Consider the following 20,030-nt stretch of genomic DNA (forward strand, 5'->3'; position numbering starts at 1 on the left):
AAGTAAGCACTTACCAGCTGTCTTTGCAACATTACCATTACAAAGATCACCTAGGTCTAAAGGACTTAATGACTTGTCTATGGGTGAAACATATATGCTGTGATTTTCTTAATCTTATTGCCAGGTTGGTGTACCAGAATCAAAGGGATTATCGTTATAGTCTCAAATACCATGGTTCACTTGTGCCCTGTGGAGTATCTGGAACAGAATAAGCTCTAGCCAAGGAGGATGTCTTTGTGTGTATTAGGTGCAGAGAGTGTCAAGAAATTAGGCAGCAACTCAGCATTCTGATGGGTGCCTATGAGAGTTTGAAGAGTAGGATAGATGCCCTCGATGGAATTAAAATGGGGAAGCCATCAAGCTCTCAGCTGTCCAACTCAACACCAGAGCTCATTCTTGTGCATCAGGCAACACAGTCGCAATCTTCAGAGCAGAATGCGCTGGTCCCATAGGAGCTAGTTACTGTCGGTGACTCTATTGTCAGGAAGACAGGAAATATAATGTGCAAAAAGCATAGGTGGGATAGGAACAGGGTATGTCTGCCAGGAGCAAAAGTTGATGACGTTGTAGAACAGATATCTTTTAAGGGCACAAAGGGTGATATTGTTGTAAACGTTGGCACTAATGACATTAAGAGTAGGAGATCTGAGGACTTACTTAACAAGTACAGGTCAAATTTGAAAAAAAAGTCGCGAGGTAGGGTTAAATTTGACAGTGCCTGCAATTTTGCCCAGACGCGATAGGAAGAAATATATGATGAGAGGCTTGTCAATCAATTTGGGCTTGGAGAAATTGTGCAAGGCTCATGAAGTAGAATTTTTCTCAGCATGGTCTGTGCTTGTTAACAGGGGAGACTGTTTCTACAGGGATGGGACATACACTTAAATGTAAAGGGTGCAATAATATTTGCCGAAGCTATTGAGGAACTGCTAGGTGGGTAAGAAACTGCTAGCTTGGGGGATTCACAGACTAATAGATTAGAAGTAGCCACAGGCAGAGGTGAAAGTGATTCTTGCACTGCTTCAATTCGAATGAGCAGCAGCCTGGAAAAGTAAGGTGCTGGAGATTTCAAGGACTGCTGGGAGTCATCACGGAACAAGTAAATACATGGGCTGTGTTAGAGTAACCAAGAGTAAGAATAGGTGATGTATACTTGCATTTATACCAATGCTAGGAGTATAGTAAATAAATATGATGAATGGGAAGTGCTGGTCAAGCATCAAAGGCAGATATTATTGGGATAACAGAGATGTGGTGTCACAGATATAAGAAATGCAGAATTGGAATTTGGGGAGTACAATGTGTACAGAAAGGATACACAGGATAAAAAGGGAGGAGGGGTCATGCTGTTAGTTAAGAAACATACAGTGGTTATTCATGCATTAAGAATCTGAAGAAAAAGGAATCACTAGGTGACAGTGATCATAGTGTACTGATGTGGGATTTACTAAAAGATATAACTACCATCAGGGGTAAAAGGAAGGGTTTTTGCTTTCATAAAGGTGACTACAGTGGTCTCAGACAGTTTTTAAATTCTATACTGTGGGACCAACTGATGATGTTGCCAACAGCAAATTCTAAATGGAATACATTCAAATCTTGAAAGCTACTAGGCTTTTCATACAAACTAAAAAATACTGTTTAATGGATGTCAAATGAAATAGAGACTCATGGCAGAGAAGAAAAATGCATGGGGGACACAAATTATCAGGAGACACAGATGCCTATGGTACAGTGCAAAAGTCTCATTATAAGATAGTCTGTAATCAAGTCACAAAGAAGGTTGGGCAAACAAAGGTAGATTATGAGAAAGCTTTGGCAAAGGATACAAAAAAATAGTAAAGACTTCTTTACTTATGTAAACTCTAGATGGAAGGGGATGAACCAGATTGGTCCACTTGATATTGATGAGTCGATTGTTGATGATCCTGCTGAGTCTCTTCCAATAATCAGATCAAGAGTGTTGCCTCAACATTCTGGTGTAGAAATGTTGGTAGGGATTGACCGAGGTTGTAGTGCTCTCCTTAGTTGAGGGGTTGCTTGCAGTTAAGGAGTTCAAACTTATTTTTAATTTGGGTTAGAATTCTATTCTTAAAGACATCTTTGTGGTTGTTTACAGACTGAATTTCTTTGTTGTGGTTAATGTTATCTGTGACTCCTGTTAAAAAAAAAAAAATCTAGAAAAGTTGAGCAGATGGGCTGAGAGGTGGCATCTGAAGTTTTAACATTGACAAATGCAAAGTACTGCATATGGGTAGCAGTAAACCCAGAGTAATGTATCAATTGTGCGGTACGGCACTCAGGGTGGTAGAGAATGAAAAAGACCTGGGAATAACTGTATAGTCAGATATGAAGTTTTCTGAGCAGTGCAGACAGGTTGGACTAATGTTATTAGTGGTGTCCCCCAGGGGTCGTGTTGAGCCCTATTTTTGTTTCTGTATTTATCAATGATATTGATGAAGGTATATCAGGCTTAATGTTCAAGTATATAGATAATACAAAGGTTGATATGATTGTTAATGATAGTAAGGACAGTATGCTACTGCAACAGGATGTAGAAAAGTTAGGCAGATGGCCTGAGAGGTGGCAACTGAAGTTTAACATTCACAAATGCAAAGTACTGCATATGGGTAGCAGTAACCCCAGAGAAATGTACAAACTGTGTGATACTACACTCAGGGTAGTGGAGAATGAAGAAGACCTGGGGGTAATTGTGCAGTCAGATATGAAGTTTTCTGAGCAGTGCAAACAGGCTGCAAGCATAGCTCATGGGGGCTTGTCAATAGGAATACTGCTAGCAGGGATAAGGAGGTGATTATCTCTTTGTATAAGACAAAGATAAGGCAACACATTGAGTACTGCATACAGGTCTGGGAGGCCTCATTTTAGGAAGGAGAGAGAACTACTGGAATGAGTATAGAGAAGGGAATTGCAGATGATACAAAGGTTGGCAGGGTCGTTAAGGACACTACTGACGCTATGCTGCTGCAACAGGATCTGGAAAGGTTGAACAGATGGGCTGAGAGGTGGCAAATGAAGTTTAACATTGACAAATGTAAAGTACTACATATGGGAAACAGTAACCCCAGAGCAACGTATCAACTCTGCGGTACTACACTGACAGTGGTGGAGAATGAAAAGGACCTGGGGGTAATTGTGCAGGTAGATATGAAGTTCTCTGAGCAGTGCAGACGAGCTGCAAGAGTAGCTCATGGTGTCTTGTCAATGATATACAGGAATTTTTCTAGCAGGGATAAGGAGGTGATTATTCCCTTGTATAAGGCAATGGTTAGGCCACATCTTGAGTACTGTATACAGGTCTGGAGGCCTCATTTCAAGAAGGATGTAGAACTGCTGGAACGGGTACAGAGAAGGGCAACAAGATTAGTGAATGGAACAAAGGGTTGCTCTTACGAAGAAAGGCTTAAGTTTTGCAAATTACAGAGTCTGGAGACTAGGCACCGGCGAGGTGATCTGATAGAGGTGTATAAGGCTTTGAATGGTTTGAGCATGCTCAATGCCAATGGGATTCTTCATCTTGCTCAGAATAATCACCTCAGAGGGCATAAATTCAAATTGAGGAAGGACGGATGTCGGATAGATGTGCGGAAATTTGCCTTTGGCCAGCGGGTGGTTGGTTGGTGGAACCGACTTCCATCACTTGTTGTAGAAGTTGATAGCCTAAACAAATTTAAAGCTCAACTGGACAGGTATTTCGAACGAACAGAGGGGTGAAATGGGAGTGTGGTTTTTTTTTTTTTTTTTTTTGGCTGATGCTGAATAAGCTTGCTTTCTTGCATCATATGCCTCTACTAATGCTAATGCTAAGGGCAACGAGATTGGTGAATGGAACAAAGGGTTGCTGTTACCAGTCGAGGTCACAATGGACTGGAGATGTGCAAATGTATCCTCAATTCACAAAGATGAATTGAAAGGTAACAAGGGTAATTATTGGCCTGTAGGTTTAGTTCTGTTCCGGGAAAAATAATGGAGTCACTAGTTAAAGAAGCACTGCATGATCATCTAGACAAGACTGCAGTTATAGTTCAGACATGGCATGTTAAGGTTTGTTAAGGGAAACTCTTGTCTGGCCAATTTGATTGGATACTAAAAGTAAAGGTAAAGTGCAGCCATTATAAATCCATTGCAGGATGGAAGCCTCCTCAACAATTCATGCTGAGGGAAATGGACCATAATCTGCCATGCTGGTCCGGTGCAGGTTGGCAGGTCGACTGTATTCAGCAGTCAGAGGCTTGAACCCCAATCTACTCAAAGAGCGTGTGCTACTGCACTCCCGCTCCTGACCACTCGGCTACGGAGGCCCTTCTTACTATGATGTGGTAACAAAGGGACTGGATGCAAAAAATAAGTCTGATATCATTGACATGGATTTTAGGAAAGCTTTTGATACTATTGCCCATGGAAGACTACTGTACAAATTGGAGCAGTATGGCATTAAGGGCAAGTTGCTGCTATGTACAAAGGGATGGCTGAGTCGGAGAAGACAAAGAGTGGTAATCAATGGACACTGCTCTTCATAAACTAATGTTATTAGTGGAGTTCCCCAGAGTTCGGTGCTGGGCCCATTGTTGTTTTCTGTATTCATCAATGATATTGATGAAGGTATATCAGGCTTAATGTCCAAGTTTGCAGATGATTCCAAGGTTGGCAGGGTGGTTAACGACAGTAAAGAGTATACTACTGTAACAGGATCTAGATAAGTTGGGCAAATGGGCTGAGATGTGGCAACTGAAGTTTAACCTTGACAAATGCAAAGTACTGTATATGGGTAGCAGTAACCTCAGAGAAACGTACCAACTGTATGGTACTATACTCAGGTTAGTGGAGAATGAAGAAGACTTGGGGGTAATTCTGCAGTCAGATATGAAGTTTTCTGAGCAGTGCAGACAGGCTGCAAGCATAGCTCATGAGGTCTTGTCAATGATAAAAAGAATATTGCTAGCAGGGATAAGGAGGTGATTATCTCCGTGTATAAGGCACAGGTCAGGCCACACCTTGAGTACTGCATACAGGTCTAGAGGTCTCATTTTAGGACAGATGCAGAGCTGCTGGAACAAGTACAGAGAAGGGTAATGAGATTGGTGAATGGAACAAAGGGTTGCTGTTACCAAGAAAAGCTTAAGTTCTGCAAATTCAGTGTCTGGAGACTAGGCACCTGTGAGGTGATCTGATTGAGATGTATAAGGTCTTGAATGGTTTCAGCAAGCTCAATGCTGATGGGATTCTTCCTCTTGCCGAGATTAATCACCTAAGGGGACATAAATTCAAATTGAGGAAAGACAGTTGCGGAATAGATGTGCGAAAATTTGCCTTTAGCCAGGTGATGGTTAACTGCTACAACAAACTGCCATCTGTTGTTGTGGAAGTTGCCAGCTTAAATAAATTCAAGGCTGAACTAGAGAATCATCTGGAGTGAATGGATGGTTGAAATAGGATTTGTTTTTTTGCTGATGCTCTATAAGCTTGCTTTCTTGCATCATATGCCTCTACTAATGCTAATGTGTTGTACCTCATGTAGGGTGGCGATGATGCAGAATTTTGCATGGCATGATATATATGGTGAGTACGGAGATAAATTCAATAGATTGCAGTATGGTAGCTGCTCTTCTAAGCATGACACTCATTCCAATACGTAGGTTGTATGTAGATGATTTGGTGTTAGTAACATATAGAAGTAAGTACACTAAGAATAAACTAGTAAAATACAGCATATTTTACTTAATAATGATAAAAGTGAGACTAGCCAAAAAAGCCTAATGTCAAAAGCGGACTATTCTCTTGAATTTCTTCCTCATATGTTCTACATTAACAATATGCTAATTGCATTTTTTTGCACTGTCTCTATAAGTAAACAGATTTATTTCTGCTTATACAAAATTAAGTAGTAACAAGATCTCACTGGGCTCAGTGAAAAAAAATTTTTTTTTTTTAAAAAAGGGGCAAAAAACAGGTAATTTCTACATCATGCAAACATGAAAGGGTTAAGCAAATTCAACTTAGGAATTATCTTCCATTCTATTATTTAATTAAGCTAACAAAACTATTCACTTTTCCAATTTTTCCTCAAAATAGTGATCTATGGGGGGAAGGGGTAGCACATATTTCTCCTTATCTTTGGCTAAAAACTGAAAAAAGATACAAATTCAAAAAGTCAGAAAACATCAGAAAAAACAGCATGATTCACTTTTACTTTTAAGCAATGACCTATGGGGAAGATATATATCGCCTAGTGTTCTGCCCAGGACCTATTGAATGGGTGCACCACCTGGTGAATTTAACTGACTGCCCGGCTAAAATTTAAGCGATTCTCGCGGCACTGTTCACTGATCTCAATCAATATTAATTCAAACATACTATGTGATCAAGATCAATGCGACCGCAGCATATAACACAATAAATTATGCAATTAATTTTTGCTCTGGATCACTTAAAGTCACGTTTATAAATAACAGGAAATTTTATAATATTGTGAAGTATTACACTTCCCCACCCGGCTGGCAAAATTTTCTGGGAGAACACTGCCCTATTAAAATACTGCCTTGATTAAAATTTGTTTAAAAAATTGGTAATGGCAAATTTTACACAAAGTAAATTGCTGTAGTATGTGGGTATCACTATATTAAAAGTTATTCTTTGCTTGACATTTGCTACACTGTAATAGTGACTAACACAGTGGTGGATCCAGGACAGGTTCAACCCTCCACTAAAAAAAATCTTGTGTAAATAGGAACAAATACTGTGTGTGTTTTATGATTCTAAGTTGTCATATGATAATTATGGTGCTTATGAATATTATATAAAAGCTGGCTAAAAATTACAGATAAATTCAAGCTAAATTTCAGTTTAATTTTCAATAACTGTCCATCACATACATCATCAAGTTGATGATGATGTATGTGATGGACATCGACCGGTGCAATACCACCACTTTGCTTATTGGAGGCTTGAAGTGGTGAAACCCATGTTTAGTCTCTAGAGCAAAGTTTTCGGCATTCCCCTCATACTTCTCTTTCAACCCATGCACGGTACTAAGTACTATAGGTTTTGATGCCTTTCGTGTTTGGGGTTTCCATAATAAAAAAAAAAAAAAAAAACAATAAACCCCAGAAATATATCATCAATGTTATATCACCCATTTCCCCTAGAAATACAGTCTGGATTCACCCCTGGACTAACAGATAGGTCCACTGAGTGAACAGATGCATGTTAGAGAAGTAAGCCAATGAAGCATTTTCTGTATAGGTACATGTTGTTAACACCTGCCAATATCTATTGCATGAGAGCCACAGACTCAATCAAATTCATAATGTGTAATACTAGAAAAAAATTGTGTACAGAGACCTTTCACTGGGTTCATTATTATAGTGGGTAAAACAGGTATAACGGAAATACAATATGAATCGGTTATAATGCTCTTCAGACAATTCAGGGGTTCTAAAATATTTATAGTCGATTTGTTTCTTTGCATTATTCCAGCATAAGCAGATTAAAGGGAATCAAACGAGGCGTAGGGCCTCGATTTGACAATATGCAGTAACCCTTCCAGATGATGAAGCAAATGTCGGTTGAAGCATAAATATGACAACTGTACATTTCATTATCAACATAAAATATACGCCAAAGGGCATATGAACAACGCTTATTCATGCACCAGATATTATGTATTTCATCATATTCTGATTACAAATATCAGCTCACTCCTTTTTGTTATAGCAAGAATGACAATCAATAATGTGTAGGTATACTTTTTTTTTTTTTTTTTTTTTGGTTAACATAATAATATATATGCGACAGAATGCAAGTTGATTCACAATATTAGTTCTGAATTGATCTTAAAATGTGATATGAACTTTTAAAAAGTTTATTTCATTTAAATAAATGTTATGCATGTACACCAAACTGTGACAGCTGATAAATAAATATCAAAATTGAACCACAGATTATGTTTGTTTTAGATAAAATTAAGACACTTTCTTATTAAGACACTTTCTTACCGTAAATTCGCTTGTTTTCGTGTTGTAGAACAAACAGTATTTATATAAGCGCTAATTTTTAAAATCAGCACAATTAAAACATTAAACAACACAAATCAAGAATAAGAATCATAAAGGAGTGTACAGATTATAGCACCCAAAGTAGACGTCCAGCCGTATGACACATACCACACAGTGTACTGGTATGCTGACAAACAATTCGAAACACACTAGATGGCGTTAGACAAAAAAGATGGAGTCCAGCATGGGTGAAAATGATGTGCAGTATCCTATGTTGGGTACCAAAAGTTTGTACGTACATATTGGTATAATACTATACCAGGAAATTATATATATATATTTCAAGAAGGTTGTGTCATCTGATTCGTTCAACAGTTGGTTAAGAAAATATGTAAAGAAGGCTTCATCAAGCAGCGTACATACTAAGGAATTGTAGATTTTTGCTACTTCTTGTAATTCTTTTCATTGTGAACGAATGGTGTTATTATTTTGTACAGTTTTTTTTCGTTAGAAGTTCAGAGTACCTAGAGATTTTCTTTTCTGTTTAACTTTTAAAGTTGTTGATGAGGCTTTCAGTTTAAACCCTTTTTATTTTTGAACTTCGAAATATTTTCTATTTGCAGAATAATGGAAGTTAACACTAGGCTGCTATGCGAAGATATATGAAACAAAAACTTTCGCAAAGTGCATACTAATCCAAATAACGATAAGTTAAAATGTGAACATTTGATAAGAAAGGTCGCTAAGCTCTAATCGCTGGCTCCAGTTACAGTTTCATTCCATTTATTTATTCAATATATATTGTATTTATTTGAAAAAAATATGCAGTGTATGTCCTAAATGACAGATATTAGCATTAGCATTAGTAGAGGCATTTGATGCAAGAAAGCAAGCTTATGCAGCATCAGCCAAAAAAAAAAAAAAAAACCCACTTCCACTTCACCCCTCTGTTCGTTCAAAATACCTGTCCAGCTGAGCCTTAAACTTAAATAGGCTGTCAACCTCCACCACAAGGGATGGAAGTCTGTTCCACCAACCAACCACCCGCTGGCTAAAGGCAAATTTCCGCACGTCTATCCTACATCTGTCTTTCCTCAATTTGAATTTATGCCCTCTCAGGTGATTTTTCTGAGCTAGAAGAAGAATCCCATCAGCATTGAGCATGCTTAAACCATCCAAGGCTTTATACACCTCTATCAGATCACCTCGCTGGTGCCTAGTCTCCAGACACTGTAATTTGCAAAACTTAAGCCTTTCTTCGTAAGAGCACCCCTTTGTTCCATTCACTAATCTTGTTGCCCTTCTCTGTACTCGTTCCAGCAGCTCTACATCCTTCTTGAAATGAGGCCTCCAGACCTGTATACAGTACTCTAGGTGTGGCCTGCCCATTGCCTTATACAATGGAATAATCACCTCCTTATCCCTGCTGGAAAAATTCCTGTATATCATTGACAATACTCCATGAGCTACTCTTGCAGCCCGTCTGCACTGCTCAGAGAACTTCATATCTGCATGCACAACCACCCCCAAGTCCCTTTCATTCTCTACCACTGTCAGTGTAGTACCACAGAGTTGATACGTTGCTCTGGGGTTGCTGTTTCCCATGTGTAGTACTTTACATTTGTCAATGTTAAACTTCATTTGCCACCTCTCAGCCCATCTGCTCAACCTTTCCAGATCCTGATGCAGCAGCATAGTGTCAGTAGTGTCCTTGACAACCCTGCCAACCTTTGTATCGTCTGCAAACTTGGACATTAAGCTTGATATACCATCATCAATATTATTTATAAATACAGAAAACAATGGACCCAACACTGAGCCCTGAGGGACTCCACTAATAACATTAGTCCACAATGAGCAGTGTCCATTGATTACCACTCTCTGTCTTCTCCCCCTCAACCACCCCTTTATCCATAGCAGCAATTTTCCTCCAATGTCACACTGCTCCAATTTGTGTAGCAGTCTTCCATGTGCAACAGTATCAAAAGCCTTTCTAAGATCCAAGTATATAATATCAAAGTTATTCCCTGCATCCAGTTCTTTTGTGACTGCATCATAGTATCCAATCAAGTTGGTCAGGCAAGACTTCCCCTTAACAAAACCATGCTGTGTCTGAGCTATAACTGAAGTCTTGTCTAAATGATCCTGCAGTGCTTCTTTAACCAGTGCCTCCATTAATTTTCCTGGAACAGAAGTTAAGCTCACAGGTCTATAATTACTTGTGTCAGCCTTTGATCCTCCTTTGTGAATTGGAGTCACATTTGCACATTTCCAGTCTATGGGTACCTCCCCTGAGTCCAAGGAAGCTCTCATAATTATGGCTAAGGGTTTGCTTACTTCCTTTGCTGCCTCCTTTAATATAACTGGATAGATCCCATCCACCCCGGGTGCCTTTCTTGTGTTTATCTTCAATAGTTTCTCCTCCACTTTACTCCCAGTTATTTCAATTTATTTCAAGTTATGCAATGGAGCCTCCCTTCGTCTGTTAATTACTGTATCTTATTGTATTTTCGCAATCATAATTTTGTTTTTTGTGTCTTTGTTTTGATTAAAATCAAGTAGCCATAGAAAACTAGAATTTTCTGGAACAAGCCTGGTCATTTTTGAATGGAAATAAGATGAAAGAATCTTAGAAAATTACTCTATTAATTTAACACCTTAAATATGATTTTCACTGCATATTCATTTCTTCCCAGAAATGAATTTGATCAAAGCATCTGGGAGAAAAAAAAAAAAAAATTAAAGTAATATAAAACAAATGAATTGATATTAATGCATTAAAGACGTTAATAAAAATACAGTATTAAAAAAACATTCCATGTTATAGAGAGTTCCTGCAGATTTATAGATAGTGAAAGATTGTTTGTTTATGATTTTTGCATATTTTGGCAACAATGTTAAGATTTCTTGGATTCCTATATCTCCATTTTTTTGTTTTGTGCTGCCGTCTCCAAGGTTTCAGTTTTATTTTCTATTTTATGACCCTTACCATTTCTTCTAAGCATCATGATTTTAAACTTGTGATTTGAGAAATATATATATGTGAAAGTATTTTAAAATACTGTACATCATTTTAAAATGTAATATCCAACATATTTCATGTAAAATTGTGAAATTATGATTTTTGTACTTTAGCTCCTAATTTATTGCAAAGTACTGACAATTTAAAATTTAAATGGTATCAGTTGTAACCACATCAAGACAGTGATAAGTTGTTGAATAGTAAGCATCACAAATGCATTTTGTATGTATGTTTTCATGACAATTTTATTTTGGAATCTAGTCAAAAGACATCCTCAGTACAGAGGTTCTCATTGTTGTGGGATGCATTTTTTAAAGAATGCATTATTTGTATGAAGCACTGTTGTATTGAAATAGGGTTGACCCTATTTCAATACAAAAAAAAAAGGTTGACCCAACCTTTTTTTTTAAATCCTTTGCTTGGTTGACATAATTTAGTTAAACATTTCAAAGTATATATTAAATTATAAAAGTATGTATACTCAGACAAATTTTATATCATATCTGTTTATTGCACTTGTTCTGGAAGGAGGGCATGAAATTTATGAAATATTTTAAGGCAGGTGGCACAGGGTATAAAAGTTTGGGAACCTCTGCCCTAGTATGATTCCAGTGAAAACTTTTAGCAAAAATAGCCTGATCATGCAAAAATGCTATAGCTTTGTATGCAGTTTCACAGAAACTTTCATTTCAAAAGCAGCAATGAAATACATAATTTATAGTAACAAATTATTTTTAGTATAACTAGAGGGCTTTACCCCCTGCTCGCTGCGCTCGCTTCTTTTGATAAAGTAAAATAAAATACAGTAGCATTTGACACTGTGTATGTGTGTCTCTTTGCTATGAATGCATAAATACGTTACATATGGAAATCAAGCATGGTATCACATGGTCATGTTAGATAAACATAGTGCATGACCACGCTTAAACAGAAGCTTGTTTTATCACAGTAAAACAAGCTTTTATTATGTATTTTAGTATTTGTTACGTAATATCACGTAACCTGCATCTCTCTTTCCCTATTGGCTGAATAAATATTACCAAGAGGAAAATTATTTTAATGTGTAGAAAGATATGATGAATATTAGATTAGTACTGATGGAAATTTCTCACATGTCCTCCCATAAATGTTTCACATAGTGTCACTATGAACAGTTATGTTTATTCTATGAATTTTGGCAGACATTGATTTTCAACGAAGCTGCAATTATATATAGTTTAAATAAAATAATAAATTTTGTCCCTTAGGCTTGTGACAGACATTCTTCTACATATGACAGGCTAGGGTTTGCTAACTGAGAGCCTGAAACAATAATGGAACTGATATTTAGTTCTCTGCCTGAACTTTGGTGAGGTCCAGTTCTACAACAACCAGATCTGCTTGTACCTTCGTTGTGGTGGGACTGTTAGTTGTTGTCGTTTGGTTTTTAGGAGTATTAGCAACTAAGGCCATATTACTCCGAGGATATGCGGTGGTCATTCTCTGACCTTTCCGCATCCTCTGTATTTGGTGGTCACGGCCTCGAACCCCGGTCTAATCAAGAAGTGTGTGCTATGGGGACTGTTAGTAACCCTGGGTATACCACCATGCAAGGCCTGATAAACTGCACCTAGTATACTGGAGGAGATCACTCAGTTGTGAACTAATGTAAATATTGTGTGAGATGTGGTATTGTCCCACAGAGGAATGCTGTTCCTCTGTATCACCAGGCAGTAGTAGTTGGTAAATGGTTCCCATCATTCGGTGCACTGCCACCACTTTGCTTTTTTTTTTTTTTATAAATAGTGCATTGCACTACTTCATAAAAAAATAAACTTTGCTTATTGGAGGCTTGAGTGGTGAAACCCATGTCTCCAGAACAAAGCTCTGGGAACCCCCCATCTCTTCCATCATGCAGTATGAATGATGTCTTTTGAACTTTTAATGGGTATAATGGCGAGATCCAGTATTCCTTACATTTCAATGGCATCTCTGAAACAGTGTTCATAGACTGGCCACTAGATAGTTCACCAGACTGAGCCTGTTGATAACTCTATAGGAGGTATTTAGATCAGCTAGTCTATAATCTCAATACCTCTACTCTGCCACATGAAGAGAATCATCCAAGTATTACATATGTGGAAGAGGCATTGTCAAGGCCATGTCATTAGTATTACTGGTGACAAATGATGCAAAAAAAGCAAGCTTATTTAGCATCAGCTAGACAAGCAAACAAAAAAAAGAAAAAACTTGCTATATCACTGTTCATCCCTTCTAGAGTTTCCTTGAATTTATTCAAACTACCCTACCTACTTCCACAACCCCAGATGGAAGTCCATTCCAACAGTCAATTATGCACTGGCTGAAGACAAACTGCTACACGTCTATTGTGCAACTATCCATCCTCAGTTTGAATCCTTCAATCCTTCCTTGTTATGTCACGTAGCTGAATTATTCTTGCTGTGTACACCATATCTAAAAATTTTATTTGATCTACTGAATGCATTTTGAATAGACAAACTAATAGCAGTGATCCCAACATATTCCAGTTACTGTATAAGCTGGAAGATGTTGGGATTACTGGTAACATTCTAAGATGGATCTCAGGATGACTGCAGGGCAAAAAGTAGAGGGTTGTGCCCCCATATCCGCTGATTCAGTTATCTGCGGTTAACCACGGAAAAAAAACGAAAAAACGTAACGTGTACTACCCGCGTGTCCAATATGATGCTTCCCTTTATTTTTTACGATGTCAATTTTAAATCGAATAGCTTCCCTTTGGTTTGGTCACCAATATTATAATGGTTCTTTAGAGATTTAATGGATGCACTGTTTTCAAACTTTTGAATAATTTCAAGTTTTTGTTTAATTTGAAAGCACAACTCTTGCGTTTGCCCATCATTTTCGCGATTTATAAACAAAAAAAAATAGTTACTATAAAAAAAAAAATTCCGACATCCTTGACATAAATAACAAAACAAAATTTGTCCTTTTGCGGTGCGGTGGAACACAACAATTGACACAATACACTAAAACAAACTAATCATTTGGTCTTTTTTTTTTTTTTTGTTTTGAGTGGTGGGTGTAAAGACAGCGGGGATCGCAAAGTAATAGGTACACTAATCTTCCAATGATGACTTATAACCCCGGTTCTTGTCACTTATTTACAACTTGCAAAATATCTGTTTATACCTATTCTAGTTATTACTTGAATTTTATGACTTCTGGTTCATTTTTTTTTTTTTTTTTAAATTTGGAGTCTTGAAGTGTCCCAGTTAATCCAATTCTGGTAAATCAAGAGTCTTCTGTACTTTATTATTACTGTATTTTACTGTGTGTGTTTAATTTATCAATTAAACTTTATTATACGTATGTATGTACAAGAAAATCATGTTATATTTGGGGTCAGCAGGTGTTTGCTTATATCTGTGGTTTCAGCTATCCATGGTAGGTCTTGGAACGTATCCCCCACGGATACGGCGGTCTTACTGTAATGGATATTTTTCAGGTTGATGTAACGTCAGAAGTGGGTCCCCCAAGGATCAGTTCCTGAACCATTGTTGTTTCTGATTTTCATGAACAACATTGACAAAGTTGTAAAGGGTGTGACATCAAAATTGTAATGGTTTTGTAATATAATAATGATGTAAGGATTAGGAAAGTCTTTAATGATCAATGCCAAGAAGTGCATCCTTCAGGATGATTGGAACAGGCTTCAAGAATGGCCAGGAAAATGGCAGCTATGTTTTAATGCAGTAAAATGCAAGGTCTTAAACTTAAGTAATAGCAACCCCAAAATAACTTATGCACTGATGAGGTTGAATTAAAAACAGTAGAGGAAGAAAGGGATCTGGGAATTATGATATAGGCAAATGTGAAGTTCTCTGAGCAGTGTAAATAGGTGGCTGGAAAAGTTCATAGTGTCCTGTTGATGATTTATTTAACAATAGCCTGTAGAGAAAGGGAAGGTATAATCCCACTGTATATGGTATTTGTAAGACTGCACTTGGAATACTGTACAAGTATGGAGACCTCATCTGAAAAAAGATATTGAGCTTGAAAGGATCCAAAGATGGGCAGCTCACATGGTGAGATTGGCAAAAAGACGACTGTATGAGGAAATACTTCAATTATGTGGGCTACAGAGCTTGGCAACCAGGGATCTGATTGGTGTTTATAAAGCTCTGAGAGGGGTGTATAAAATGAATGAATTCCAGAACTAGGGGTATAAATTCAAATTACAGGGTAAGAGATTTAGACTAGATTGTAGAAAGTTTTCTTTTAGTAGTGAATTGTTGATTTTGTAGGTAGTTGAGATGGACAGTTTGAAAAAATTCAAAGGTCAACTGAATAGTTAACATTGTGAGGAGGGAAGTGCATAATTTGTCTATTTTCTTATCTACTTAAATATATTTTTTTTAGCCAGTGCATAAAAGCATGTGGCTTCCTTGCACCATATTACTAATATTGATTGAATAAACTTATCTCCAAAATTGATCTAATCCTCCCTCATACCTTACAAGTTGGCCCTTCAAAATAATTGCCTTGGGCTTGCACACACTAATCCATACATTTTTCTTCCAAGCACAGAAACATTTCTGGAAGTCATCTTTTGCAGGCCCTTTTAACACTTCAGTTGGTTTTTCTGAATGCCTTCAATGAACTGAAGATGGGTTCCCTTAAGTAGACTTTAGTTTAGGGAAGAGAAAAAAGTCACAAAGGGCTAGGTCTTAAGAGTAGAGGGTGCATGTTTGTATACAGGGATTCGTTGTTTGGCCAGAAACTGGTGAACAGAGAGAACATATGCTGGAACAGTCTCTTCTGCTTCCACAACAACAGATGGAAGTTTGTTCCAGCAATCAACCACCTGCTGGTCGAAGGCAAACCTCCACACATCTATCTTGCAATCATCCTTCTTCAATTAGAATTTATACTCACTCGTGTGTAGTCTGAGCATGTGGGTCAGTACTGAGCTTGCTCAATCCATTCATAGCCTTAAACACCTGAAGCAAATCTTCTTCCACATTGGGGTGGTGCCATCAATACCTCACTCCATTGGAAAGAGTCAAGTTAAGTAAAATAATTCATCTCTTATAAAATCTCCACTCTTGGTCTTATAGAGCTTCATTTTCTGCTGTATCCTTTTCAAAAGATATGTGGGCACTTTCTTTTGGATTGATGTCTATAATTTCCCTACTGTCTTCCAAACTGGTCAGTACAGTGCTGCAATAGCTGAACCAAATTTTTCTCTTCCTCATTTATCCGTTCTATTTATGTTTTCTAGAACAATCTTCCTTCACATGTTTCTCAAAAATTACAATCTATAGAAATTCAGGAACTCTTAGCATTAGTAGATACATATGATGTAAGAAAGCAAGCTTATACATCAACAGCCCAAAAAAAAAAAAAAAAAACACCCTTCCCATTTCATGCATCCAATCACTGAAAATGTTTCTCTAGTTATGCCTTGAATGTATTTAAGCTATCAACTTCTACAACAACAGATATAAGTTTGTTCCAGCAATCAACCACCCCGTGGCTAAAGGCAAACTTCCACACATCTACTCTACAAATGTCTTTTCTCAATTTGAATTTGTCACCTCAGGCAATTAATCTGAGCAAAAGGAAGAATCCCATAAGCATTGAGTGCAGCAACCAGACAATTTTCATAAATATCAAAATTTTTTATTTTTATTAAATTTCAACATTAAAAAAATATTTTGTTTTAAATGTTGAATCATTTTTTTTTTTTTTTTAATGTTATAGGCCTAATAACTCTGATGAGTACAATGAACAGTTGTGCACAGAAATATAATGGGCCAGTAAATCAGGCTGTCTTGTAATGGGGGATTTTAACTTTCCAGATATTGACTGGAACTTGTGGGTTGGTCACTCACTTTGATAGCAAGACTTTTGCGGATTTATTGGAGGATTGTTTTCTAGAGCAACATGTTCAAGGGGCAACCAGATGGAGTAATACCCTTTATCTGATTATCAGCAGTGATTATTCGTGCATTAAGAATTTGCAGATAAAGGAACCACTAGGTGACAGTGATCACAGTGTACTGATGTGGGATTTACTTAAAGATGTAACTACTATTAAGGGTAAAGGGAAGGGTTTTTGTTTCCGTAAAGGTGACTACAGTGGTCTCAGACAGTTTTTAAATTCTATACAGTGAGATAAACTGATGATGTTACCAGCGGTGAATTCTAAATGGGAAGCCTTCAGGGAATTAATCTTGGAGGCTACTAGGCTTTTCATACCAACTAAAAAATACTATTCAAGGTTCAGGCCTAAATGGATGTCGGATGAATTGATGAGGCTCATGGCAGAGAAGAAAAATGCATGGAATGCATATAAATTATCAGGTGACACAGAAGCCTATGGCAAATATAAGCTAGTCTGTAATCAAGTCACAAAGGAGGTTAGGCAGGTGAAGGCAGATTACGAGAATCTTTGGCAAAGGAAGCAAAGAAAAACAGCAAAGTGCTCTTTACTTATGTAAACTCTAGAAGGAAGGAGATGAATCAGATTGGTCCACTTAACATAGATAGTTCAACTATTGATGATCCTGCTCAAGTAGCTAATAAACTGAATGAGTATTTTGTGTCTACATTCACACATGAGTTATTCAAGGAGGGGAATGCCAGAAGTTTATCAAACTCTAACAGGGAGCTAAATGATTTTGTAATAACTGAGAGCAAAGTGGAGGAGAAATTGATGAAGTTAAAACATAAAAAAGTGACCTGGGGCAGATGGAATCTATATGGTTACAATGAAGGAGGCAGTAAGGGAAGTAATCAAACACTTAGCCATAATTATGAGAGCATCCTTAGTCAGGGGAGGTCCCCATGTACTGGAGATGTGCAAATGTATCCTCAATTCACAAAGGGGGGTTCAAAGGGTGACACAAATAATTATAGACCTGTTAGTTTAACTTCTGTTCTGGAGAAAATAATGGAGTCACTGGTTAAAGAAGTGATACAGAATCACCTAGACAAGACAGCAGTAATAGCTCAGATGCAGCATGGGTTTGTTAAGGGGAAGTCTTGTCTGACCAATTTTATTAGATACTACAATGTGGTCGCAACGGAACACAATGCAAAAAATAATTTTGATATCATATACTTGGATTTCAGGAAAACGTTTGATACTGTTGCACATGGAAGACTGCTATACAAATTAGAGTGGTATGATATTAAGGGCAAGTTACTGCAATGGATAAAGGGATGGTTGAGTGGGAGATGGCAGAGAGTGGTAATAAATGGACACTGCTCTACGTGGACTAATGTTATTAGCCGGGTCCCCCAGGGTTTAGTGCTGGACCCATTGTTGTTTTGTGTATTTATTAATGATATTTCTGAAGGTATATCAGGCTTAATGTCCAAGTTTGCAGATGATTCAAAGGTTGGCAGGGTTGTTAATGACAGTAAAGACAGAATGCTACTGCAACAGGATCTACAAAAGTTAGGCAGATAGCCTGAGAAGTGGCAACTGGAGTTTAACATTGACAAATGCAAAGTACTCCATATGGGTAGCAGTAACCCAAGAGAAACGTAACAGCTATGTGGTACTACACTCAGGGAGGTGGAGATGAAAAAGACCTGGGGTAATTGTGCAGTCAGATATGAAGTTCTCTGAGCAGTGCAGATGGGCTGCCAGAGCAGGTCATGGAGTTTTGTCAATGATATACGTATAGCAATTTTGCTAGCAGAGACGAGGTGATTATCCCTTTGTATAAGGCAATGGTTAGGCCACACCTTGAGTATTGCCTACAAGTCTGGAGGCCTTTTTAGGAAGGATGTAGAGTAGATAAAATGAATACAGAGAAGGGCAACAAGATTGGTGAGAGGCACAAAGGGGTGCACTTACGAAGAAAGACTTAAGTTCTGCAAGTTGCAGCATCTGGAGACAAGGTACCTGTGAGGTGATCTGATCGAGGTGTATAAAGCCCTGAATGGTTTGAGGAGGCTCAATGCTGATGGGATACTTCCACTTGCTCAAATTAAGAACCTGAGGGGGCATAGATTCAAACTGAGGAAAGACAGTTGTTTAATAGATGTGCGGAAGATTGCCTTTAGCCAGCGGGTAGTTGATTGCTGGATCAAATGTCCAGCTGTTGTTGTAAAAGTTGTTAGCTTAAATAAATTTAAGGCTGAACTAGACAAACATTTGGAGTGACCAGGATGGGTGAAATGGGAAGGATTTTTTTTTTTTTTTTTTTGGCTAATGCTGTATAAGGTTGCTTTTTTGCATCATATGCCTCAACTAATGCTAATGCTTTCTTGGTAAGATCACACTTTCATTCCCTTCACCAATCTCATTGCCCCTTTTCTGCATCCATTCCAGCAGATCTCCATCTTTCCTAAAATGAAACCTCCAGACCTGTATGCAGTACTCAAGGTGTGGCCTAACAATTGCTTTATACAGTAGAATCACCTCCTTTGTGCTAGCATAGTTCCTGTATATTATTGTCAAAGCCTCATGAGCTGCTCTGGCAGCCTGTCTACATTTCTCAGAGAACTTCATATCTGCACAGTTATCCCAAATTTATTTCATTTTCCATTACCCTGAGTGTAGTACCACGCAGTTTTTATGTTAGTTTACGATTTCCGCTATCCATATGCCATACCTTGCAATAGTTAATGTTAAATATTGCAAGCTTTAGGCATTTGGATTAGAGTTGCATTGGCATACATCTTGTTGCATTGGCTTATCATGGATTGCAACAAGCCAATGCAACAAGATCCATGTCAATGGATCTTGTACCATTGGCTTACCCTGATTACTGTCATTAACCACCTTGCCAACCATTGTATCATCTGCAAACTTAGATGTTAAGCCTGATATACCTTCATCCATATCATAATAAATTTATAAAACAACAGTGGGCCCAGCTCTGAACTCTGGGGCACTCCATTAATAACATTAATCCATGTAGTCCATAAAGAGCAGTGTCCATTAATAACCACTTTGTCTTCTCCTAATCAGCCATCCATAGCAATAACTTGCA

The 20,030-nt window shown here is 37.8% G+C and overlaps 2 protein-coding genes across 4 annotated transcripts in view; one reads left to right on the forward strand and one right to left on the reverse strand.

Annotated features, from left to right (window-relative positions):
* LOC150090278 (ras-related protein rab7) overlaps positions 1 to 8,178 on the reverse strand; it is a 67,875-nt gene extending 59,697 nt beyond the window's left edge. For both annotated transcript variants that reach the window (XM_090369056.1, XM_090369055.1), the window contains exon 1: positions 8,016 to 8,178. The gene's annotated coding sequence lies outside the window, so the exon portion shown is untranslated. The remainder of the gene's footprint in view (positions 1 to 8,015) is intronic.
* Positions 8,179 to 8,238: 60 nt separating this feature from the next.
* The window catches only part of LOC150090279 (EEF1A lysine methyltransferase 2), a 59,792-nt gene continuing 48,000 nt past the window's right edge, over positions 8,239 to 20,030 (forward strand). For both annotated transcript variants that reach the window (XM_090369057.1, XM_090369060.1), the window contains exon 1: positions 8,239 to 8,306. In XM_090369057.1, coding sequence (XP_090225183.1) covers positions 8,248 to 8,306 — 59 coding nt within the window. In that variant the 5' untranslated portion in view covers positions 8,239 to 8,247. The remainder of the gene's footprint in view (positions 8,307 to 20,030) is intronic.

The sequence above is a fragment of the Mastigoproctus giganteus genome, chromosome 2, assembly GCF_048544385.1.
Source record: "Mastigoproctus giganteus isolate SK-2022 chromosome 2, ASM4854438v1, whole genome shotgun sequence".
Lineage (NCBI taxonomy): Eukaryota > Metazoa > Arthropoda > Arachnida > Uropygi > Thelyphonidae > Mastigoproctus > Mastigoproctus giganteus.